We start from the raw sequence: 25,623 nt of genomic DNA on the forward strand, positions 1-25,623 counted from the left end.
ATCAATATATCGACTGTTGCAAGTAGTTCACTAATGTAGTGGCGTTTTAATAAAATTATAATATCGCTTCGACGTAATTACAATCGTGCCTATAACTAATAGCATATAATCGATCGTTCCACACCATGTAGCTCATATTCACACGACCTACCTACAACTAAATACCACTAATTCCCGCAATCAACTCCATAATAAATTAACGCCATTACTAAATTATTCCCAGTTTCTAGATTAATCTAGAAGTCGGGGCGCAGTCCAACGCGGCCGCTCTTACATTATTACAGCATTCATTAGAGTTCGCTAATTACTCCTTGCTTTAATGAATAAGCTCTAATGAACCACTTTCTGTTAATTAAAGGCGGCAGGGGAGGGGAGTGCGCGGGGCCGCGGGGCGGAGGAGGAACTTTTCTCCGGGCTCTGATTGCAAATGTGAATTTGTGTAACTCTGAGTGGAAAGAGTGTTTCTACTGAAAAGGGGTAATGAGGCGGTCGAGTGGAGCCGAATTAGTTGCAACTGCGCCACTGTATAAATTACATTTATGGTTTAATTGCGTACCATATAACTATTTAAAATTTGGACTTTTTCGATTCCTAAGATGCGAACTGGTAGGTATGAATGATGCAACTAATCAATAGTCGACGCCATAAAAATACAAAATTAGACATACTCTATTATACCTACTAAAGTTTCATAAAGTCTTCTTTTTCCTCGTCTCTTCCCATTACGTGAGAGTTTCATCATTATAAAAGCATTGGAACAATTGAATGGAACTACCAAACATTGGAATGCGCGAAAATATATTGATATCCGCGTAATTATTATACACATATTTTCCTTTCCTTTGATATGTATAATTATCCAGCCAAGCTCCTTCATATCCTTCCTGATATTTGATATCCAGGTAGTCTACTGCCGACCTCGTCCTCTCTTTTTTACAGCCAAGGAAAGATATTTTCTTACAACATGGCAACCGAATAGCCTCATTTCATGTTTGTACCACCTTAACTGGTGGATTTTTACCTGAACTCCACAATTTTATCTGTAATAGGCGTAAGTTTTTATAAAGTGACAAGTGGTTATTGTTTTTTTTAATAGATGATAATGGAATGGTAAACTCGCTTGCGCTAGCGGTATATACTGGCAGAGCACCAGTGAGGGATGATAGGTGAGGATGAAGCAGATCAGTTAGCCCACCGTGACGAATTAACAATAAATCAATGATGTTGGTTTCCAGGGGAAATCACGAGGAAGTCGACAGGGTATATTGCTAGCAATGGGGCTACTAATCCCCATTTAATAACAAACAATCCTTTCTCCCCTCGATAGAGCTGTATCATATGTCAGTGGTATTTATTATTTATTTATTATTATACATTAGGAAACAACATAATAATTTCAAGCAACTTAGAATAACAAACAAGCTGAGCCACCTGATGGAAAGTAATAACCGTCGCCTATCGATATGAACAGTATCACGGACACAACAAAGTATATTGTGTCGCCCATGATACCCTTAAACATTGTCATTTTATATAAAATAATATGCCAAATGCCGTATGTGTCCCAGCATAGAATGGGCCACCACTTCCTTTTCCGTGGATGTCGTAAGAGGCAAATAAGGGAGCTTATGATGGAAGGATAAGTAGCAACGTCTCTCTTGAAACATCACCAAAAGTCAGACTACGGTAGCCAATCTGCCCGCCAAACGTAATAACTACTGGCAAAACCCCCTTTATGAAGGAGGCTATGTTCAGCAGCGGACGGCTGATACAACAATATATCAAATATAAATAATTTTAAAGAATTGGCACCACATTTACTGTGGTTCAAAATCAAACTTAGTTTCCACCTTGTAAAGCCCGAACAACAAGGCGATTGTAGCATACAAATTCAAAATAAATAATCACATTTGAATATACGAATATTTTTATTCAAAAGTACCAATTTAGGACGTGTTATGAAAATATTCAAGTTGCATTAGCAAAATGTAGCGCGAATAATCAATAAGCGTGAAATTGAAGGATAATAAGGATTGACAAATGAACCAGTGTGCGTATAAAAGCCAGTGTTTACAACAATGTACATCATACTAGTACATCGTACTTTGTTTTACAAACCAACATGTTCACTTATTTTGCGGTGAGTTATTTTTCTTATGTTAAAAACAAATAAATATTTATTAAAATTGTAATTAATGTGTTTTAATTATGTTATTATAAATTTAAGTGTCTATTTATAAATACTATTGTACGGTATAAATAACCGATTCTAATTTCAAATCTCATAATTAAAAAATATGTATTTAACAAGACTTTGTTAACATACTATAAGTTTGTGATACATATATGTAATGTTATCTATCACAGATATTACCCGTTTTGTGAAAATATTGTAGTATCTATTATTTCCAGCTACACATAAATGATTACGAATTTCAGCATTTATGTTGTAATACTTAAAAGTTTACTACTTTAAGTAATTGCAAATTTTTGTATTTTTAGTTCCATTGTATAAATAAGAGTTGATTTTGATGATTCTTTTTTAAATTCGTCTGTTTCACACCGTGCAAATTTTATGAAAATTGATGACGTTACTTTGTAAAGCATAATTTTAAATTGTATATATCTTAAATAACTTTTTAAATTTTATGTTTTACGTGAGTATCAGTATTCCCTTCAGGTTTACTATAAACAATATAACAAAAAATACCGGTACTCCGGTACTCTAGAACTAACAAAATTTTTCATCGTGCAAATTGATGCCAGATCGCTCTTACGATAAAGTCATTGTTTTCTCATTGTAATTATTTCTAGTAATTATTTATATTTATAATAAGTTTACTATTGTAATCTTTTGGAGGAAACAATAAAGAGTATCTGTCTATCTCTCTATTTCAAATTTACGTGCAGATGCAATACATCTTCAATATTTACTTTTATATAGATTGCCTGCCTGTTCGGAGTGGCGGCCGCCGTCCCGCCAGTGGCGGTAGCTCCGTACCAAGTCGGTGTTGGCATCAGCTCCCTGGTACGTATACATATATATATCATATCTACAGTATTATAGAGCCCGCCATAGCATACCTTACATCTCTGGACAAACTAATATCTCCCGATAATAAAAAATAAAGACATCGGGGATCTGGACTACTCCATGAAACTCGAGTTTGATGCGATCCTTTACTAATCCTATGATGATTCTCTTAGACCTCTACAACACCCTTCGGTCCCTCGCCCCCTGATCATCCCCAAAGGCCAGTACTGCTATTGTTTTTTTATTGATAAACACAACAAAGATATCATTTGTCTATTAGATATTTATTGTTATTATTTGACACCAAGTCTTACTATTCTTTAGTCGTAACAAGTTATTTCTAAAGAGCTAAGCCGCTGTTATAATTATAATTAAACATAATATTTTAATGAGATTTCACTTTTTTTCATAGGGAGAGTTTTTATCATTTTACGACACCAAAAATAAAGTCTTATAATGACTCGTTAACATAAAACATGGTTTACAGTCTTTTATAAATAAATAAACAAGAACATTGAAATAGAGTCAACATTTGAATGGATTAATCATATCCAATAATAGTTTTCAGCACGCAAATAAAATAGATACAAGTTCATTTTATCAGACTCAAGTTAGACAAAAAAGGCAAAACTTTTTAATGAAACGGTAGGTACCTAAACCCAGACAGTTGTTTGTTTAAAATATACCATTTTTATTGCACTTAAAAAAATAGAAAACGAGATATCTACAAACAAGATATATTTATTAAATTGTACCAATACTCAGTAGTCCTTCGATCCGGATTTGAACCATTGATTATATATTCTATATAAAAAAAATATCATAAATCAAACCAGTGATATCATGTGACATATATATTACTATTGTTATTTATTTTCTATAACTATTATTCTTTGTTTAGACATTAAGAACGACAGATTACATCTAAAATTCTATATTAGAATTTTATTTAATAAAAATAGGTCGAAAATGTTCCACTCCGTACCGTTTAAAAAAATCACTGATACGACTTACCCACCCACATATTTTAACAGAAATATCTGAAGCACTCTTTCTAAAAATCACTAAAGGATAATTGAAACTTAATAGTTCATTTGTTCCAGAATATTCCCCGTTATGGCTTCAACTACGCGGTCAACGACCCTCTAACTGGAGACAATAAAGCGCAAACCGAACTCCGAGATGGTGACGTTGTTAAGGGCTCGTACTCAGTCGCTGAACCTGATGGCACCCTTCGAGTCGTCGACTACTCAGCCGATGCAGTTTCTGGGTTCAACGCGGTCGTGAAACGACTAGGGCCGGCTGTACACCCACAACCCATTCTTGCGCCCGTTGCTAAACAGATCGTTGCACCCATTGCCCCTATTGCACCTATAGCCTCTATTGCACCCATCGCTCCTATCGCACCCATCGCTGCTCCAATCGCATCCCCGTTATTAACTACTAGCTCTATAGGTCTCGGAGGCCTCGGCGCTTGGGGCGGCCTTGGATTAGGAGGTCTTGGCGACCTCGGTCTAGGCGCGTGGAAACACTAGTGCAATTGCAACGGTTATTGCGCATTCTTATGGACGTTATGATGCTATTCTTTTTTTCACGTTTGTACCTTTTTGGTTCCTAAATGAAAATTCGAATAGTGTATATAACGCAGTGCAGGCCAATTAACGTGGGAATTTGTGTAAATAAATATATTATACGAATAGTAACTCTTTTTTTTAATGTTTCCAATAATTAATTTCCTAAAATTTTACTCGACAAAAGTAATTTTTATTTATTGTTGTTATATTTTATGTCTTGCCAAAGTTTACCAAGAGTTCTGTACTCAACGTAAGATTACAACAAAAAATCACAACGTAATTTGCATTGAAGATAGTAAGAGATCTTACTAATATAATAAAATTGTAACTAGACAATCTATATGGGAAATATATAAGAAAAAATATTATTAGGGCATTAGATGCAATAATTTCTAGAAATTGTGTCTCTGTAAAAGATAAACTGACAAAGGATGACCGACTACCTGACAAGGGCATTGCAGTCGTAAAAAGAGGCAAGAACCAGGTATATTTAAATTTCAATACTAAAATAGTATATATAGCACGCATACTGTTTTAGCATTGAAATTGCATCAAAGGGCAACACAAGTTGTAGTATTCCTATTCCGAAATATTTGATTATTACTTATGTTATCGCCCACATTAGTTAAACCTTTTTTTACATATACATTATATTTTTTACTAGTTTAACATTCTTACTAATAAAATTATAAATTAGACGATGACATAGAAGATATTTAAGAAAAATTGAGAAATAGAAGCCAAAACATCTTTTTTTTTATTTTGTTTGTCTATACCATCATTTGAAAGCCTAACTTAAGAAAAAAAATATTTATATGTTTTTACGATGTAATAGATATGATAATATAGCGGGCATCACACAAACGGAAACTACTATGATTAATTATTATCAAATTCGTCACGATGGGCTAACTGACCTGATTCATCCTCACCTATCATCCCTGATTGGTGCTCCTCTAAAGTATCCTGATAGCCCAAGCGGGGACACCATTCTATTCTCATACATTAAAAAAATATATGCTATACTCTTAGATTATAAAGATAGAGCATCGAATCTTAAAAACAGATTAACTTTTTGTCAGCTAATTGTCAAATTTGCCGACTTGATTTTTTTTTTCAGTATTCTATACGTACGTATAAAATGTATCTTGACGTATTATTTAATAAATAAAATAAGTGTTTACGCATTAAAAAGATGCAGAATTTATAAGACAAAATAAATATAGAAGTTATAAAGGAATCATTCGTAATTATTTATCACGCAAAATTGTATGAAAAAGTTGACCCGTTTTTTTTAAAGCATTTCTATGGAAACACTCTATATAATCTAAGGTTATAACTATGCTATTTTTGCCGAGAAAATTCGCTATTATCGTATTTTTATTTTATTTTAATTATATATATATTTATAATTATTCCTAAAAATAAATATATATATTTAATTCAGTTAAGATGACAGAGACACTTATAAAAACTTTGTTGTCATTCGTTAATTATATTTTAGCATAGAGAAAAATTATTCCCATATTGAAGTTCTGAATGTTTGAATTCTAATTAAAATTTTTAAATATCCAAATAATTAGACAGGCCAAGTAGTTGAAAAATTTAGTCAATAAAAGTCCAGATACAATAAATTTTCTACACATTTATTTCATAAATATAGTTAACACATTCATACTATACTTAAATGCACGTTATATTGAGCAGTATGGAATCCCAGTCCCATGCACGGGCACCCACACCGATACTGTATAATTACCAATATGTACATAAAATATATTATATCATCTAAAATAACAGGCGAACAAAGAGTTTGGAACGTTTCGTGCATGTTACGTGATCTTGCTGAGGGAACCTTCTCCGAATAACCAGAGGCATATGCGATCCACCAAATAAGCGAACACCATATCAGCTATCAAAACTTGCACTAATATCAGCCGGAACTGAAACAAATTAAACAATTATTAACGACTGAAAATTAGTTTTTTGAAAGTTACAACGTTTATTGAAAAATTCATCCTTAACAAAACTCCATCTATACATATCTATTTCTCTGATCATCTATATATGTCCTATATATTATATAGTGTGTCAGAGTTGGGGGCTTGGATTCCTGAAATTCAGATCTCTGACCTAGTTCCGGGTTCAATCTCCCACATGTTTTACAGTGTGATATATGCATTTATACATATATAGTTATATTTTTCATTTCTCTTTTCTGCAAAATTTGTGAACAAAATAAATCTTATCTATTTCTCAGATTTTTAACTAAATATAATTAAAAATCAAAACAACTATTTCGATTAACAGTAATCAACCATAACAACCCTTAAATATTCATACACTTGACCTTGTCATGCGAGCAGTGTGACTGAACTGTGAAAATAAGATAACATAGTTTTCTAAAGGGAGGAGATCACTAAAAATAGGGATTAGCAGACAAGCCATACTGCTAGCAATATACCCTGTCAGGTCGATCGCCAGGATGCTCAATTAACCATGATGATTTAAAAATGAATGGATCGTACCAAGAAAGACACACGGTCTCTATTGTAAAATCATCACGGATATTGCTACATGTCCTGGTAAATTCGTTACGATTGGCTGACAATATGACTGTATCCTCATTTCTCATCCAATAGTGCAGACGAGATTGTCATTCCATTTTTATCTCTTAAATAAAGGTATACTAACATCTGGTGTGAAGTATACAATCTCGAACATGTTAGAGAGTTCAGGCAGAAGTCCAGCAGCCAAAGCCAATACCGTGCCACCGGATAAGACGATACTGTATAATAGAGGCTTGTTGTCCCGTAGTCCCTCCATAAATGGCTCGCCCTGTAATATATATATTTTTTTTGATGGGTGAAAATGGTATGGTAACCCCGCCTGCGCCAACAGGATACGTTGGCGAAGCACCAGTGAAGGGTTATAGGTGAGAATGAAAACAGGCCAGTTAGCCCATCACGATGAATTCATCAGGAATTAACCATGATAGTTTCCAGGGGGAACCGCGTGGAGGTCGACCTGGTTGGGTATATTGCTAGCAATGGGATTCTCAGTCCCCATTACTAACAATCCCTTCCCCCCCCCCCCCTGTAATATATTAGAAATACAACAATTATAGTTAGAATAGCAGGCACTCTGCATGATTGAGTGGCACTTACTATTATTATATCATACGATTGCGCAAAACAAGAATGTATTCTTAACACTCATTTAATACGCAGATATGTAAATTCATTTAGCCATTAGCAAATGACTCGAAACAAATTTTAATGAATAATGTATCATAGTATTTTCATATTTAGGCTACATGGCGCAACATAAAACGCAATATAGCTGCTTCGTAACGAAGAAATCAGTTGTTTTAGTCACTATCACAAAACTATAAAAGTACAGATCTTCGTACTTTTTATTGTAGTCTTGTTTTAACCATTTTATTAAAAAAAAAAGCGTTTCATGAACAGATAACCAAGTGTCACTGACTTGGTTATTTGCTGTCTCTTTTCATCCTATAAACTCATAAAGGTTATGTTTTACTTTCTGAAATATAAAACTCGAAAGGCACCATCTTAGGAATTTCTATAAAATAAAGTATCATTACTGAATAGAAGTTAAATAAGATTTTTATGTTAATGAAAATACGACCACGTAATGGCCTTTATATTGCAGATGTTCATAGGATACGGTAACCGTTTACTATCAGGTGGGCCGTATGCTTGTTTGACATCGCAGTGCTATAAAAAAATAAAAAAAAAAACAATATGATAGAAGATCACGACAATACAAGAATTGCAATGCCTGCTAAGGATAAAACACTTCCAATTCATTCAATTTCCGATCAAAAAGTCAGTCAGTCAGTCTTGGTATACGTACCCTGTAATTTATTGCAAACGTAGATATTTGTAACGCCATAGAAATAATGTAAACAGTGCTGTTCACCAGGTTCGGTTCAAACTCTCGTTCCTCATCCTCTGCTAGATCCATTTCCAGTTTCGGCTTTGTATCTCTGAAATTGATGGACAAATATAATATAATTTAAAGTTTCTCTTTGAAAAGCTTATTTCCCACCTAGTTTGTAACTTTTATAGATACTACCTTTATTCCGCTTTATAATGTTAGCACAAAGTGATAGTGCAAGTGACGAATGACAATTTGGAAATTTTTAATAGAAAATAAATATATTTTATTTATCTATTTTATCTATAATTGGTCTCCCAGCAATTATTACACTATTACAATTTAATATTAAGATTACTATCTACTTATACATAGCATAACGTTTTTTCATTTTAAGGGGATAACAGCACACCGTATTGAATGAAATTTCGAGTCAATAGTCCAATAATGCAAACAAATACTTTCTCACAATCAAAAGCTTCGTCGATTCTACTGAACTTTAGTAAGTTACGTTTAATTATATGTTTTCTACTGTTTTAATGAATTGTATCTGTCACATACAAAATGCTATGACTCATGTATAAAATAGCAATAAAAAATAATAAATTTATTTAGAATTTGCCTAAGGAATGAATCCGTTGCAGTGCATCGCTACTGCGTTGATTTCCATTTAAATATAAACTTTAAAACATAAATTTATATTCTAAACCGGCGATAACTAAAGTGGGTTCCGTAAAAAAGTCATCAGGGTTCCGCGAACATATTTATACAGTGATACAATTTTATTCTTTACATTACATTAAATATTAAAGAAAACTATAGTGTTACTCTTTTAAAATATTACTAATAAAAGCTTTTGTTCTTATTTAAATTACAGTGTATTTGATTTGTAATCATTTGCTATGGGGTTCCATAAAATAAAAGGTGATGTTGGTGGGTGTTCGAATATCTTAAAAGTTTAGGATCTGTTCTAAACTATGCTCACCTGCCAGGCGACCGTATCGTAGCTTCATGCACCAAATAAATTAGACAGAGGAAGTGCACTGCAAACTGTGTAAGCACAGTCATGATGGTGTACACATTAAATATATTTGGTAACGGCCTTTGTTTCGACAGCTGCTTCAGAGGCTGGAAAAGTATAATTTATTATTAAATTAAAATAAAAATATTTTGTATTCAAATAAACTTAATTACAATTTTTTTTTATATTTTTTTTATTTTATTGCACATTCGGAATGTAATTTCAGCTGAGAAAAATAGGCAAGTAACTCAACTATTGTTGTTTTTCAACATTAGATTTTAAAATTATAAATGTGTCAATACAGGTTAACAAACAGTTGTAGAGTACGATTTGATATGGACGCATAATACTTTATTTCATACAAAGGACAACGCTTGAGAGGTATCATGGGAGTCAAATTTTACCTACAGTGTATTCTGTGATGTAGATGAATTTCCATTCAAAAATAATATAATAATTTTTGTGTGAAAATTACATTAAATAATACATGTATAATAAAATTTGCCTCTTCCTTTCCCATGCGTATCATAATAGGCGACTAATGAAATTTAATGTTCGAGGGACGGACAGCAGCATCCCTCTTAAAATATCACCAAAGCCTAACTGTGGTCGCCAACCCTGCCTAACTACTAGAAAAACTCCCCATAGGGGGAGGGGAGGTCTATGTTCAATAGTTAACATTAACAGCTAATAAGATGATGATAAAAAGAACTAATTTCATGATTGCCAATTAAAGAGTTCTGGAGTTGAAATAAAACCATTTATAGAAATTATTTTATTATAAGTCCTGAACTTCAATTATGTGTGCCATATAGGAATTCTGAAAAATCTATAATATTCACTTTCTTTAAATAAAAAAATCTCTAAACAAAATGTTATATCTCTTAACAGTTTCACCAGTGTATTAGTCTGATTATTTTACTGTATATTTTTTTAATTTATACCAGCATAGATATAGAATAATCTGTATAAAATCACTTTGAAAGTTTGAATGTACGTACGTACGTACATACACAAAATAAACTGATGAGTCAGACTTAACGAAAAGCAAGATTCACAAATTATTTACCTTTGATCTAGATATAAACAAGAAACACGATGCAAGTAATAAACTTTGCAGCGTGGCTTGCGTATCACTGAACTTGATTCCGTCGAGATACAAAACAGATTGACTGTACGCTAAGATGAGTGCGTTCAGAGCCAGAATCTTGAACATCTTGAGCGTCGTCACGAGAGTGCAACGACCTTGTTTGATTATGTGGCAAACTGAAAAAAATATATAGATATGCTCCAATATAAAACTGATACCTTTTCAAAAAATCGTGTACATAATTATATCTACAATCTTGTATGACGAATAAGCTGTTGGTTTTTCTGATGGAAAAAGATAATAATCGCCTATAGACAAAAAACTCGTGTTTCTACAAACAGATAAGTATTGTATAGCCTCCATTTGATTAGTTTTACCCGCGATTTCATCCATGTAACTGAAATATATTGATTTATCAGAAAAAAAGTAGTAACTACTTTTCTTCCGACATAGATGTCATTCTCAACTTCAAATAGTATGTGAATACCAAATTTCATGAAGATTGTTCGAGCTAGTAAGACATTAAAAGATAAAAAACTTGCTTTCACCTTTATATGTTGTTTCAAAAGAACTTAATAGAAAGGTGATCAAATCAGGTTGTCTGTAATCAAAGGCCGCCTTTTGTATATGCACATTCTGTATAAATACTCCTTGTATACATCTCTACTGTGCGCAATAAAGAGTTTATTATTATTATTATCAAAGTTTCATTGAAATTATCATAGAAACATAAAAATAGTAATAAAAGAAAATATTCAATGGATTAATCCGTTTTTTATCTGGACATCAGTAAACTTATCTATGGTTGAGTCAATTACTTGTATATTTAACATTTTCATCGAGTTCTATTGAAATGGACTATGATATTAAGGGGAATAAGGATATAGAAAAACTCACTGCATAAAATACTGGACAGTCGGCTAGTGAAGGGCGCGGCGACACTAGCGTCTCCTAGCCTAACTAATTGAGGCTGGTCTTCCTCCTCAAGTTTCTTCATAGCGCGGCGAATTCTAGCTGTAGCTTCAGCACGGGCCTCCGCGCGAGGGTCCCGTGGTCCTGGAGGACGGCGAGGCGCCTCGATTTCCGGGACGTGTTCCTCTTTAGTTTTCTCGCGAAGTCGCTCTGGTGCGTTAGCCAAAATAGCCACACCAACCTATAAAAATGCACGTCCACACCTTTTTTATTTGGACTTTTATCCGTTCATTTAAAAATTGCAGATTTAATTCATCAATGCAATCTGTATCATCAAAGAATGTATGCATCGCAGTCAAACCTGTGCAATGTTTGGCATCTTTTGTTTGTTAATAAAAAACAAAAAATAATTAATTATGAAATATTTTTAGAAACTGACTTTATTTTTTCGGAAATCTCTCGCTAAAAAAAATCTCTAAATTTTAAAAACTTCTATTTAATGCACTATTAAAAAGAACTAAACAATTCGAAAAATATAATGAAACTGCAATCTATTTCAAATATGCTCAGTAAAACATGAACATATCAAATATTAGACTCAACAGAACTAATATGGCAGTAGTCAATGATATACCTTTGAATATAGTTGTATTCTACGATTCAATTTTATACGGCATATTTTCATAAATCGACGCTAAAAATGACAACAAAACAAAATATATATGTATAAACTTACATCTGCATGCTTTAGTGCACCAACATCGTTGGTACCATCACCACACATTAATGTTACATATCCAAGCGACTTCAACGTTACTATTACAAATTCTTTCTGTTTCGGTGCAAATCTGGCGAACACTTTTATGTGCGGCATCAACTCTATCAAAAATTTGTGATGATGCTCATTAAGGAATGTAAGGCCTTCACCCGTTATGCAGAGATCAAACTTAGAAGTCAACTGTTTGGCCGTCTTAAATGGCTCCACTGAGAGACTCATTTCCTCATCTATAGACTTCCAACTCCATTTGCTATTTTCTTCTGTTAATATAAGAATTTCAGACTTTTGAGTGAACTTCAACTCTTTGGCGACGTGACACGCCGTCAAAGGATTATCACCAGTTATCATTACAACGGAATGTGATGCATGAACTATTTCACTTATTGCCTTTTTAGAATCATTCTTCAAAGGACATGATATAATTACGAAACCAACGAATGTCAAGTCCGACTCGACATCCTCTCTAGACAATTCTCTAAGTTCTTGAGAACTCAATTTACCTAAATTTCTATAACCCAACGCTAAAACTCTGGCGCCACGTCTCGACAGAGTCAAATAAACATGATCATAATGACTAGGAACTTCTTTTAGCATTGTTTTAATCATTTCAGGGGCACCCTTAACACTACTAATATAATGTGTCTCCATAAAACCCCTCTCATTAATTTGGTAACCTGCTATTATGGACATTCTTTTAAGGGCGCTTGAGAAATGATTTCTATGTACAATTTTTAAACCAGGTGACTTTCCTTTTTTTGGCACTACAGCATCTCCTTTAGTTAGGTTCCATTCAGCTGCTTTTAATGTAGCTTTCTCTAATGGATCACCAACTACACCATCATCAAGCTGCACAAGGGAGTGACAAGATGCAAGTACTTGTATTGTTTCTATAGGAGCTTTAGATAATGGGATAACAGTAGCATCTTTATGATCACCAATACCAGCTACACCTTCTACTACTAAATTGTCGCTTGTTAACGTTCCAGTTTTATCAAAGCAACATATTTCTACTTTACCAGCAAATGGTATTCGAAAAGGTTCTGTGCAGAACACCGCCAACTTTGTTAATGATACCAATGATGTGTTCACTGCTAATGACAACTCAATAGGAAGTTCCGGAGGCACAACTGATGTCAAAATTAATGTGCATTCCAAAAATAATTTATACCTATTTCTCTCTGGATCCTCACAACCCTTAATCCATACATATGCAGCTGCTGCAATTGCAAAGATCAATAAAAATAGAATGAAACCAAATGTTTCAAGATTATTAGCAGTAACTCTTTTAACACCAAATAAAATTGTCCTTAGTAATTTACCCTGAGATGTATTAAATCCATTACGAATGACATAACCTATACAGCCATTATCAGGGGCTTTTAGGCTAGATGTAATCTTACTTGGAGATGAGTGTTGAACAATTTTTGTGCCACCAAAGAGCATATGCAATTTCCCATCACCTTCGGGATTTAAGTTTTGTTTTAAATTCTTTACATTTTCTAAGGGTTCCTTCATTTGTGGCACACTCTCACCAGTTAACACAGACTCGTCGACAATACAAGACCCTCTCAAAAGTACAATATCACAAGGAACAAGATTTTCATTTAAAGATCTTGTTAAGGACACAATGTCGCCAGGTACAAGCTGATCACTCATTATCTGACGCCATCTCCTATTTCTGTATACATTAATACAGTATGGCTTATTTCCCATTTTGCGAATCTCAGCCATATTTCTAAGTTGCTGCTGAACTAAGGTGCATTCAAACATGACGAGCATCACCAATGTAAATATTGAGTAATACCAATATTTGTCAAGGCACCATAGGGCAACACAAAACACTTGGAATACAAAAAATGGCGCAGTTGCTCTTTCTTTGAATAATTCCATAAATTCTGGAACTACCTGTAATCAAATAATAATTTTTAGTGTTTTTATATGTATATTAAAACAAGTTAAAGTATATTACATTATAATACTAAGGATTAATATTGAACTAAAAGGTTACAAAGGTGATATTTAAAAATCCTAATATAAAACAATAAACACCAATGATGTCAGTTTTAGACAAACAATGTATATATTTATGGCCAATACTCCAAACACCAAAAACCTGTTAATGATGAATGAATGAAAACTCTTTATTGTTCCCTTCAAATAATGATACAGATTATAAAAATGTAACAATATATATACAAACAAAATGAATAATTAATAATGTAATAGGAAGATAAAGAGACAATCGGCAGCCTTATAGTTAAATAGTGATCTCTTCCAGGCAACCTTAGGATGGAGAGGAATAATTAAAATTGTCTAGTTAATGTTAATTTAAATTTATAACTAAAAATCTGTCAGGTTCTATAAACTAAAATGGTTTGAAATATTATGAAATACAATTAAATATGGGCATTCCCAAATTCAAGTACTATGATCTCCACCATTATCATAATCAAATGCCAGAAAAAAAACATATGTAAAAGTACATTTTATTCAATAATAGTGGCATCACTACTAAAACAAATACATATAAACACAGTACAAACACCGACAAGTGAAACTCTTCAATGAAAAAAAGAAGAGGAAATAAGTTGTTTGCTTAGATATCTCTGTCCCATTCATGTTTGTACTGTGAAGCTGTTGTTTGATGGGTGGGATATAGTAGTTAATTTACAGGGTACAGAGGAATAACACCTGAGTTCTCAGGAATGGCAATGCATGGAGGGTATCATGGGTGAAACAGTGTATTCTGTTGTTTCCATGGTGCTGCTTATGTCTATAGACAACACTACTTACCACTTTTCATCAGGTGGGCCATCAGCTTGTTTGCCATTTTAAGTTGCATATAAAATGTGATTTAAAATTTTTAAAATACATACCATGGTCATTTCATTTTTTCCAAACTCCTTTTCAGCAATCTCAACACTTTCATCATCCAAATAACCTTTAGACTCCATATATTCTTCATATGATTTGTTAATAGGAAACTCAACTGTATGAAAGGTTTTTTTATCCCAATCATAAATGTATTTGCTTTTTTGAAATATAAACCATAAATCTGGATTTGTGTTTCCTTTTTTAGTGGACTAAAAAATAATCAAATATTTATATATATACTTATAATGTTTAAATGTGATAAAAACATTTATAGGGAGAGAAAATCAGTAAAGATAAAAAAATTTTGAATAAAATAAGTATGACAAATTTTTCTCTAATTCTGAACCAATTTCAATAATTATTTTTACAATAACTAGGATTTGCTCCAATGGTTTTTTTTTACTGTTTTACATAGAAAAAGTAAAAATTAAAGCATAACAATCACAAGAATAAGGAATATTTATTCTTATGGTATTATCATACATTTTATGTAGATATAAACACTGTTTATCAATATTTCAACAAAAAGGTAAAACAAGATTAAACAATCTATAACATGTTTATATAGAAAATAGAAAATAATTATATAGAAAAACCTGTAGAAAGCTAAATTAACATGGGCTGAATTTTAATTCTGTTAATAAATAAATAGATCCATATATTTTGAAAAAATCAATAATATTGAAGTTTGTATTATTTAAATAAATCTTCAGTAAATATATACATTACCTTTGTATGATGAAGTTTAACAATTTCTGAGAATCCATTGTTAGATGTTGGAACAACTTTTACAATTTGAGCCTGGTTTGGGTCTTTTACCTAAAATTATAAAAGAAGTATAGAAAACAATAAAATTATATTGTGGCCTGCAATACTATTTTTTACACCAATAAACCAAACTGAAAGTTATTTTTCCTACTTAATATTCATATTTAAATAATTATACCCAAAATTAAATAAATTAATAGAACATCTTACCGCCGAACAGGACAGAAAACATTGAATATGAACACTCCAGTAGCAGCAAAGGCAGATCAAAATTTGTACAATTGCCACCACTGCAACCGTAACGAAACCAGCTTCGAAATTTTCTTCGAAACCATACACTACGATCCATGAGTAGAATATGACTGGGTAAATTAATAAAAAAGGAAGCACAGTGCCTTGCAGGATAGTGGCAACCGGCTTAAAAAGCTGTGTATATTGAACTAAATCGTCAAGTGACGACTGCATCCTAGTGGATACCATGATATAGTTAAAACAAGCCCGACTATTCAGGATACCGATATTTGTAGAACATAAAACAAATATGTTCTAGACAGAACACATTTTCACATATCAAATTGATTATTGATTATAAATGAAATTAAATTGAATTTGTATTTTGTATAACACAAGTTTATAAAACTTGACAGACTGACAACTCAAAAAGGACAGGAAATCGTGACATGAGGAGGAAGAGCATAGTTTGGACACAGCACTGAAACGGGGTAAATAGAAATCGCGGAGTGAATAGGAAAAAATGGGGCAAAACTTTAAAGCCTTTTTTCTATGTTAACTCATAACGTAGTAATTACTTGCTCTGTGTGTTTACCAATCTTCTTGTATGGTTTAAATAATATTTTAGTAAAATAAACATTATTATATTTTAAGACAGTAATTATCCAATTTCTAACATTTCTACTTCGACCTATGTTGAAATAATTTTTAAATTACAGTTCATATTTTAAATTAAAATACAAAATGTTAAAATAAAAAGTTAACATTTTTTTGTATTTCAGTCATAGTTTGTTTTCCGCAGTGTATATATTTATACTTTTCATTATATAAAAGGTAAATTATAATTATTGTTGAAATTAAGTAAATAAATTTATAATCGGTACCATATGAAATTTTGTAAAAAAAATGATGTGATTCGAATCGTGATAAGGGTTGATAGAAATGAAAGAAGGGGATAATTAAAACGCCAAGATGTGAATAGAAAGGTCTAAGGGATAAATAAAAACGCTAATAAAATGAAAAAATGTTGGCATATTCGTATATGCCAAAAGCCGGCAAATAAGAACAATTTGAAACTTCGTTTCAAGTTTTTCAAGTTAATTTATATGTATAGTAACATTTAATAATTTAGTATACGATTTAAGATCTTTAAGATTTAGCTATGTATTATGAACTAATTCGCCTTAATTTACATTTATTTTGTAAAAATGTCATATCTGATAAATTTTTCTATTGGCCCTTTTTGCTTAATATGTAAAAATTTTAATTAATTCTAAAATTGTTCTTGTCCACCCCATTTATGTCTCTTACACGTAAAGACATAGAAATTCTACGTGTGACATGTTATAACTGTCAGTGTTAATGTCAAAAAGTGGCGCCAAAACAACACTTTTGGTCTAAATGTTGCATTTTCTCATTTAGTTAATTTTATTAATTTGTAATTACTAATTATTTACTACATATACCGTTTGAATTATACTTTGCTTAGCCATTCTGTAAGTTTTTGAATATAAACTTAATAACTTGACCTAAACAGTGTTATGAATTTATCTAATTTGCATCATTTTAAATAAAATGAATTTAAATATTAAAAGGCGTTCAACAAAAAGTCTCACTACAGGTAGTTTAATAGAAACATATCCACATGACTTACAACTATATAAAATTCCACCTATTGATAATATTTCTTTGCAAGAATTTGAATCGTTAGCTCTAGAGCGACTTAATTTACTAAGATGTTTAGCCACAGCAACTACTCTTAAAAATTTACGGCCATACTCAAACGAATGGAGAGAATATATTATAACAGAGTTACGAAATAAAGGCTTAAAATACTACGCAAAATTATGTGACAAATCGGCTTGCGGCAATACTGAAATGGACCTACAAGCAAGGCGCAAAGATCACATTGCTCATTTTATACTCAGACTGGCTTATTGTAGAACAGAAGAACTTCGACGATGGTTCATTGCAAGAGAGCTGGAGCTCTTCAGAATGAGATTTATGACAATGAATACAGAGTCTGTGGACACATTCTTTAAGTTGAATAACTTATGTTACCTAAATATTCCTGATGAGGAGAAGAACAATATAATACATTATTTAAGAGAATCTACAGCTTATCAGAATGTGGATAATATGAAATTTTACAAAGTTAAGTTTTATGAAGTTTTAGATTTAGTAAAACTGAGGAAAGTTTATCTCCATGGTGGTTATGCTTATATTCCACATAAAGATTTTGTATCAGTGCTCTCAGCACAGTTTAGAGTACATTTAAAGCAAAGTTTAGCTGTTGCTTGCCATCACCTTGGTGAGATTGAACAAGATGAACGACTGGTAAGCTTATTAAAAAGCTTGCATCAAACATATACTGGAAATGACTATACCAATACAAAAGCGATCATACCAATTGAAAGTTTGGATTCTCTGTCTGTTAAATCTTTCCCATTATGTATGAGGCAATTACATGAACAGTTGCGTATGGCCCATCATTTAAAACATTTAGGAAGACTCCAATATGGCTTATTTTTAAAAGGCATTGGTGTTACTCTTGAAGATTCTCTCAGATTCTGGAGGGAAGAGTTTACAAAGATAATGGAATTGGATAAATTTGAGAAACAGTATGCTTATAATATACGTTATAATTATGGAAAAGAAGGCAACAAGAAGAATTATTCTCCATATAGTTGTTTAAAAATTATAAATTCACCTGTTGGAGCTCAGGATTGCAGTGGATGTCCATATAGACATTGTGATGTTAGTAACTTGAAGAATAAGTTACAAGGATATGGATTTGATCCTCAAAGTAATTATGTGATCTTATTATATCTTATTATCAAAAATTTGTTCTCATGTATATACCTAAGCTAATTTTACCATTTTTTGTTTTAGCTGTTCATGATATAGTTGACATAACAAAAAAAGGTCACTTCCAGGTGGCTTGCAGCAAGTATTTTGATGCAGTCCACAATATTGATTTGGGTCTCGGTATTAATCACCCAAATCAATATTTTGAAGAAAGTCAAAAATATCTTAAAGGTGAAATCAAGATTGAGCCCAAAAAAGAAAACAATTCTATACCAAAAGAGTCTATCACTGATATACATGAAATGGATTTAGATGAAATTGTAGAAGGATAATTTCAGGTTTAATTTTGTAAGTAATAATTAAATAAATAATATGTATTGTAAAAAAATCTATGTTTATTCATTTATTACTGACATTAACAATTATCTATTTTCTTTTAACATACATAGCTTTCTTAGTCATGCGTCCACAATATAAGCCAAATATAAAAATTAATCCTAAAATAGAAATAAATACCACTATAAAGTATTTCTTAGATGGTGAATATGATAACTCATTTAATACATCCCCAAAGTTTTCTATCACATTTACCTGAAAAAAAAAATTATCAAAGATCACAATTATAATCATCATAATTTTTCATAAAAATACCAGTTTCTTAAATATTTAAGAAACTGATTTTTTTACAAAGTCAGAAATCAGATTTTATTCTCTTATTTGGGCAGGCTCATGGCAATGGGGTTGATTCTAGAGTGCCATTTTTCTAAACATAATAATTTTATAAATTCACAAATTTACTATTTTATGGGTAATCATAAAGTAAATTTATAATAATTTTGACTTCAAGTGTTTAGAAATTTTGTTTATTTGTGGTAGTTGATCCTTAGAACAACCTTCTGTTGTAACATTGAATTGATTTTTTTTATTTTAGAGATGGCTTTGGACAAATGATGCCTTAGAATCTACCTTAATGTTCAAGAAATTAAGTAGGTACTTACAGAAGCAACGTATTTGTACATTTCTAATCTACTTGAAAGTTCTTTCTGGCACTCGGATTCTAATTTTCTATTACTATCATTGAGTATTATTTTTAAACATTTTAAACCTGAAAAGAATCATAAGTTTATACAGATATTTAGACTTTAGATGCTTGAATATTTATTATTCAATCAGGTTCATACAGCAAATGAATTTAAGTAAAATTTGGTATACAAATAGATTATCCAAAACCAATACATTTAATAGATATTAAAATCTAGACTCCCTACAAAAAGTATGTTAAATCATGACCATAGTTGAATACCAAATATTCCATAAGCTATTTTGGGAGAACGGGCATATTATATTACATTATACCAAATCTATGGGCAAAAGTATACAGTTTGTGCGTAGCAAGAAAAGTTGTATCGACATAATTGGTTTTTGTCGAAAAAATAATATATTTATTTGAATAAGAGCGAAAAGCAATTTGTACGCGCGTTAAATGTCTAAAAATAAGTTTTCTGTACCATAATTTACTACAAGTTTTTTTAATTACAATAACTCAAATGAGTGGACATTTATTTAATATTGTAGTTTTTTTAAAAGGCCTTTAAGCATGAAGACTTATCTAAGGATTAAAGAATATAAGAAAATCCTTACTAAGGTTATAAATGTGAAAGTAAGTTCATTTGTTTATTACCTCTTAGTGCCATAACGATTTAATGATGTTGAAATTAGGTATATTCATACTATATGGAATGGCAAAGGATATAGCTACTCTTAATCTCGGTCAGTGAACATATCCCGGTCACGCGAAGTCGCGGATAAAAACTAGTTATAAATAAAATAAATCAATATTTTCATTTAATAATTGTTAAAACTGATTATAACAAAATAATTTACTTGTGTATATGACCAAAAAGTATGTAGATATTCAGTGGAGTAGAACAAAAATAGACAAATAGAAAAAAATAACAAATATTCATTATGTTTAATTATATGCTAATAATATGGGTAAAACCGCACAATACAGTTAAAATATATAATAAGAAATGTATATCTTACGCCTGCCAGCACCATGTTCGAGGTCTTTGCAATATTTCAATAGATCTAATGTACAAGCTCGCTCTAAGAGAGGATCTGCTTCAATGTCCACTTCAGTTTCTTCTATGATCTGTACAACTTCCCGTGCACATTCTGCTGATACTATTTTATGATTTAAGAGAGCATTTTTAAGACATTCTTCCACCTAATTAAAAAGACATATTTATATATTTTTATTGATTAACATTACAGAGGTCAATATCAAACTTATTTCTTAATTTACAGGAAGAACTACATTATAACAGCATTTAATAATGATTATTATTATAAAAAAAAAAAATTACAAAAATAAATACCATACCTGGCCATCAGAATTTGTAAGTGCATCATTTGGTACAGCACAAATAGTTTGAATCTCTGCTTTACACAATTGCCCCAGTAAAGGATCAAGACGATAGTTCAAAGCCTGTTCTTTTAATACATTGGCTAACTCATTCTTACATGATGTTGTAAGTTGTGATTTTCTGAATTTTTCTTTTAAGCAATATAAAACTTTTCCTTCAAGTTCAACATCTTGGGGTTCTGATGCTGTAAAGTATAACAATTAAAATTAAATATTATAATGTGTTCTTAAAACTAAATATAAATAACAGCAGTCTGTTAATAAAATTAAAAAAAGGTTTTATAGAAGAGGACCCTATAAAATGTATAAAAGAGACAGAAATAAAATATAATGATATTTCATACCAATTACTTCAGAGCAAAACCTTTTTACATCATCTTTGCAGGCATTTTGTAAATTGTTGTTAAACCTATAGTCCAAATTTTGTTCTATCATCCTATTTACAATAACCATTTTGCAATTTTCATCAAAATCTGGCTTCTGTCTATGTATCTAAAAAAATTAATAATATTTGTTAATATATTAGCATAAATATTTAAATCATGATTTTTTGTTGCTAGAAAATTTTGAGTACCTTTAAACAGTCAAGAATTTTGGCTGGGTGAGTATTGTGACAATACAAATCGATCATATCATTACAACTCGTTACCAAATGATAGTCAACAGCATTGTCAGTAAATTCCTGTTTTCTAACTAAGAATATAGCTTTTCTACATCCATCGGTCAATTTTCTTTAGCTGTTTGAAGACATTCTAATGCAGCAGATTCACCATGTTCGACAGTTGCACAGTACATTTGTAAATCTTTTTTACAAGCCTCTTTTAACTCTGGGTCCAAGTCTATATTTTCCTTTTGTTGAAAAAGTTGACTTCTTAATTGCTGACGACAATCTCTATAAATACTATGTTTCCTTCTGGTTATAGTATCATTTCTTACAATTTCACTCAAACAAGTTACAACTTGGCTTTTAGTTTGTGCTTTGGGACAAAACCGAATAACATATGATTTACAAGCATTTTTAAACTTTCTAGTAAATTTATAATTTTTAAGCGCAATCAATTGCTCATGTTCAATGGCTGCACGACATTTTACATTAGCTTTAATCTCTGCATCATTTTTGTGAGAGATTAAACATTCCATAACATCATCCTCATCTTTTTTACTTTTTAACTCAGAGGAACATAATCTCTCAATAGGAACTCTACAGTTTATGTTAACAACTGCATTCAATTCTATATGTCCACTTTGAGTTTCAGTAAAATTTGTAACAACTTCTTTACATTTAGGTGATAATTCTTTAATCTTTTTCTGTAAACAAAGTATTTCTTCCCCTTTACCAGTATCTTCAAAACACAAATTTGCTAAGTCATCAATACAAGAGTCTTCTACTTCAGGTAATAAATCTACACTAACAGCTCTTTGTCTCATTACTCTTCTAACTTGTTGTTCACATGCTGGTTTTAAAATACCCCTTAGTTCTGAATTATAAGCATAGTTATATAAACAAGGAAGTATCAAAGGATCTTTTTCAGATCTATGTTCATTTGTATCAGCCCACTGAAGCTTTGCTTTACACTGAGTAACTGCATCATACTTACAAGCTTTATACAGTTGAGGATCAAGTTTAAAATCCCTAGAGATAAAGTATTGTATTTGAAGCAATGCTGTTTCACACTCACTGGACATAAGCTCAGTACCAAGTTTTTCCATTAGACAAGACATGACTCTTCCATTACCACCATTTACTTCCCTACAAGCTCTGTCAACCACAGCTTTACAAGCCTTACGTAAGATTGGATCTACCCTCCAATCCTCCCCTGGATCAGCCTCTTGAACCAAAATCTCTAAAGATTTCTGACAAGCAATACTTATTCTTTTTTCTTTTCTTCTCCTAGGTCGAGCGTGATCCATAAGGCAATGTATTGTCTTGCCACCAGTTTCAACTCCTCTACACAGATTTGTTATATCGTTTGCACAGTTCTGCATCAATTCTGGTGAGAGTCTATAATCATCCATAAGCATTTTTCTGTGATCATTCATTTCAGCTACACATTCATTGGAAAGTTTAGTGGTATTGTCATTTCGAGTTACATTTTCTAAGCAAAATAAAATTTGTGCGAGTCTAACATCTTTGTCTTCTACTACTCCTTTTCTGCAACGGTATTTTCTAATATCTTCTTTGCAAGCCTTTACCAAACCTTTGCTCATTCTATAATTCATTACCATATTTCTTTGGTCATAAAATAATTGATCCTGACACCTCCTTGTCATGCCTGAAAATACATAATATTTTTATTACTTATCTGCAGTATTCTTGAATTGAGCAGTTCCTGAATAACAAGCACCTATTCATGAATATAATGGATGAAGTAGCCATAGTTGTGCTCAACCATATTGTAGCAAACTGAATAATCTAGCCCCCCATACTGCCTTCAGTCTGAGCATTATAGTGAGCATGACTTGCTTCAACATACATGACAACATGAAAAATATAGATATAAAATTGAATGTGACAATCAATATACACGCTCATAGTATAAAAAATTTTATTATCACATTTTTATATGATAATAGTTCAATAGAGAACTAGATAGAGAAAATTCATTACTAAAGGCTATCTATCTATGCTACTACTAAGTTCCATGGATGATTTTACTGAAAAAAAAAAAATTACCTATTTCATTTTTATGGCTAACGAGACATTTATACATCAACCATGATCCGGGCACTTCATCTGAGCAAATGCTTTTCTGGTCCAAGTTACAAGCAGCAAACACAAGTTTGTCTAGCTGCAAAGTACTATATTTCATTTCGTTTAATACTGACATTTCTGATTGACAATCAGGTTTCAAAATCTGCTCTTTATTCTGGAGACATTTCAATGTCTGTGTCTGTGATAAACTTTTTGGATCAGGTGGGATTCTGCCACATGTCTGAATTTGGATATCATCATAACAATTCTTCAGAAAATTAACTGTAATTTGCCAATCATTGAAAATTAAAGACTCAATCTTATTAATCATTCTCCAGCAATTTTTATTTCTTATACTTGGTTTCTTTTTTAAAATGCAATCTATTCCATACTCATTAGGGTTGAGGCAATCAGATATCACTGGATCATCTTGACATGGCTCTTTTAATTTGTCCTCAAGGAATGTATTATCAAGTAACTCCACTTGGCGCATCCAAATTTTGTGTTGACATGGAAATGGCACTTGTGTTTTGTTGTTGCGGGTTGCATTGAGCGTACAAGATAATATGGCGAGATCGTCAGACAAATGCGAACATTGCTTTTCTAATAAAGCACAACCACTCAATAAATCCAATCCATTTGGAGATTTTACTAAATTTCCCAACCCTTGTGCACCCTTCACATTATCTACGGAGCTTATAACAAATAAGTATGGTAGAGATAATAAAATATTTGTCAACATCGCGCCACCGGCTTGTTATTCTTTATGAGACAAGTATTTTAATTACAGTTATTTTCACTTTATTTGCAAAACAGATATAATCTTATACGACTCTCATTTTTAATAAAATTATAAATTCACTACAGAGATTTAAAATCGTGTTTAATCTTCAAAAAATCACAAATATTCGCATATGATTAGTAACTTTTCGATATCAAAATAAAGGTAGAATTTACAGTATGTACTAACCATAATAAAATAAAATAACCACAGGACACAGATCATAGAAACTTCAAATTTATTCAGAAGTCATTTTAACTTCCTTTGCCGTCAATGTCATTTTTGAAACTTGTACTTGTGGTGTTATAGATTATAAAGTATATAGATTGGCAAGGAATGAGACAAAAAAATACAATAACCTGTATGTTAGAGCGAGAAAGATAATTGAGTAATTGCACAACATAAGCTCAAAGCTGTTTTGGTGAGAATGTGAACAAAATAATTTCTAATTATTTGTACGTATGGAAGTAGAATTACTTTTAAGTTAGTTACATTATTAAACAAATTATTAAGTGTATTGTACCTGAATAAATAGAAGAAATAAACAGAGAAAATGCTTACAATTTCATGTTTTACATGAAATTGTAAGCATTTTCACTTTTTCAATTACATTATTTAAAATCATAACAATTATTTTGTAATTGAATCGACAAAAAAAAATTATGACATTTAAACTAATTAATATTCTAAAGTCTCAAGTATTCAAATTAATAATGAATATGTGAATAT

General features: G+C 31.6%; 4 protein-coding genes across 4 annotated transcripts; 2 read left to right on the plus strand and 2 right to left on the minus strand.

Moving 5' to 3' along the window:
- Positions 1 to 2,092: 2,092 nt before the first annotated feature.
- On the plus strand, positions 2,093 to 4,733 carry LOC113519532 (larval cuticle protein A2B-like). The gene is made up of 3 exons (XM_026904644.3): positions 2,093 to 2,140; positions 2,945 to 3,028; positions 4,138 to 4,733. Exons 1-3 carry the CDS (start codon positions 2,123 to 2,125, stop codon positions 4,567 to 4,569), a joined length of 534 nt encoding a protein of 177 aa, XP_026760445.1. The 5' UTR covers positions 2,093 to 2,122; the 3' UTR covers positions 4,570 to 4,733.
- A 1,500-nt stretch (positions 4,734 to 6,233) lies between these two features.
- On the minus strand, positions 6,234 to 16,627 carry LOC113516713 (endoplasmic reticulum transmembrane helix translocase). Its single transcript, XM_052901934.1, has 10 exons — positions 16,165 to 16,627; positions 15,916 to 16,005; positions 15,189 to 15,395; positions 12,271 to 14,217; positions 11,520 to 11,775; positions 10,602 to 10,798; positions 9,497 to 9,639; positions 8,488 to 8,620; positions 7,303 to 7,446; positions 6,234 to 6,551 (listed from the first exon to the last, which is right to left on the minus strand). The coding sequence occupies exons 1-10, from the start codon at positions 16,432 to 16,434 to the stop codon at positions 6,441 to 6,443; spliced, it is 3,498 nt and encodes a 1,165-aa protein (XP_052757894.1). The 5' UTR covers positions 16,435 to 16,627; the 3' UTR covers positions 6,234 to 6,440.
- Positions 16,628 to 17,534: 907 nt separating this feature from the next.
- Positions 17,535 to 21,332, plus strand: LOC113516716 (DNA primase large subunit). The gene is made up of 3 exons (XM_052901902.1): positions 17,535 to 18,991; positions 19,078 to 19,341; positions 21,304 to 21,332. Exons 1-2 carry the CDS (start codon positions 17,761 to 17,763, stop codon positions 19,323 to 19,325), a joined length of 1,479 nt encoding a protein of 492 aa, XP_052757862.1. The 5' UTR covers positions 17,535 to 17,760; the 3' UTR covers positions 19,326 to 19,341; positions 21,304 to 21,332.
- LOC113516774 (Golgi apparatus protein 1) lies at positions 19,367 to 25,105 on the minus strand. Its single transcript, XM_026901244.3, is given in 8 exon segments — positions 19,367 to 19,584; positions 19,992 to 20,098; positions 21,040 to 21,223; positions 21,380 to 21,606; positions 21,766 to 21,913; positions 21,996 to 22,153; positions 22,156 to 23,694; positions 24,096 to 25,105. Coding segments are annotated over 8 exon segments (3,288 nt in total). The 5' UTR covers positions 24,856 to 25,105; the 3' UTR covers positions 19,367 to 19,419.
- Between the last annotated feature and the right edge of the window lie 518 nt (positions 25,106 to 25,623).

Source organism: Galleria mellonella, unplaced genomic scaffold, assembly GCF_026898425.1.
Source record: "Galleria mellonella isolate WM207_F2 unplaced genomic scaffold, CSIRO_AGI_GalMel_v1 utg83, whole genome shotgun sequence".
Lineage (NCBI taxonomy): Eukaryota > Metazoa > Arthropoda > Insecta > Lepidoptera > Pyralidae > Galleria > Galleria mellonella.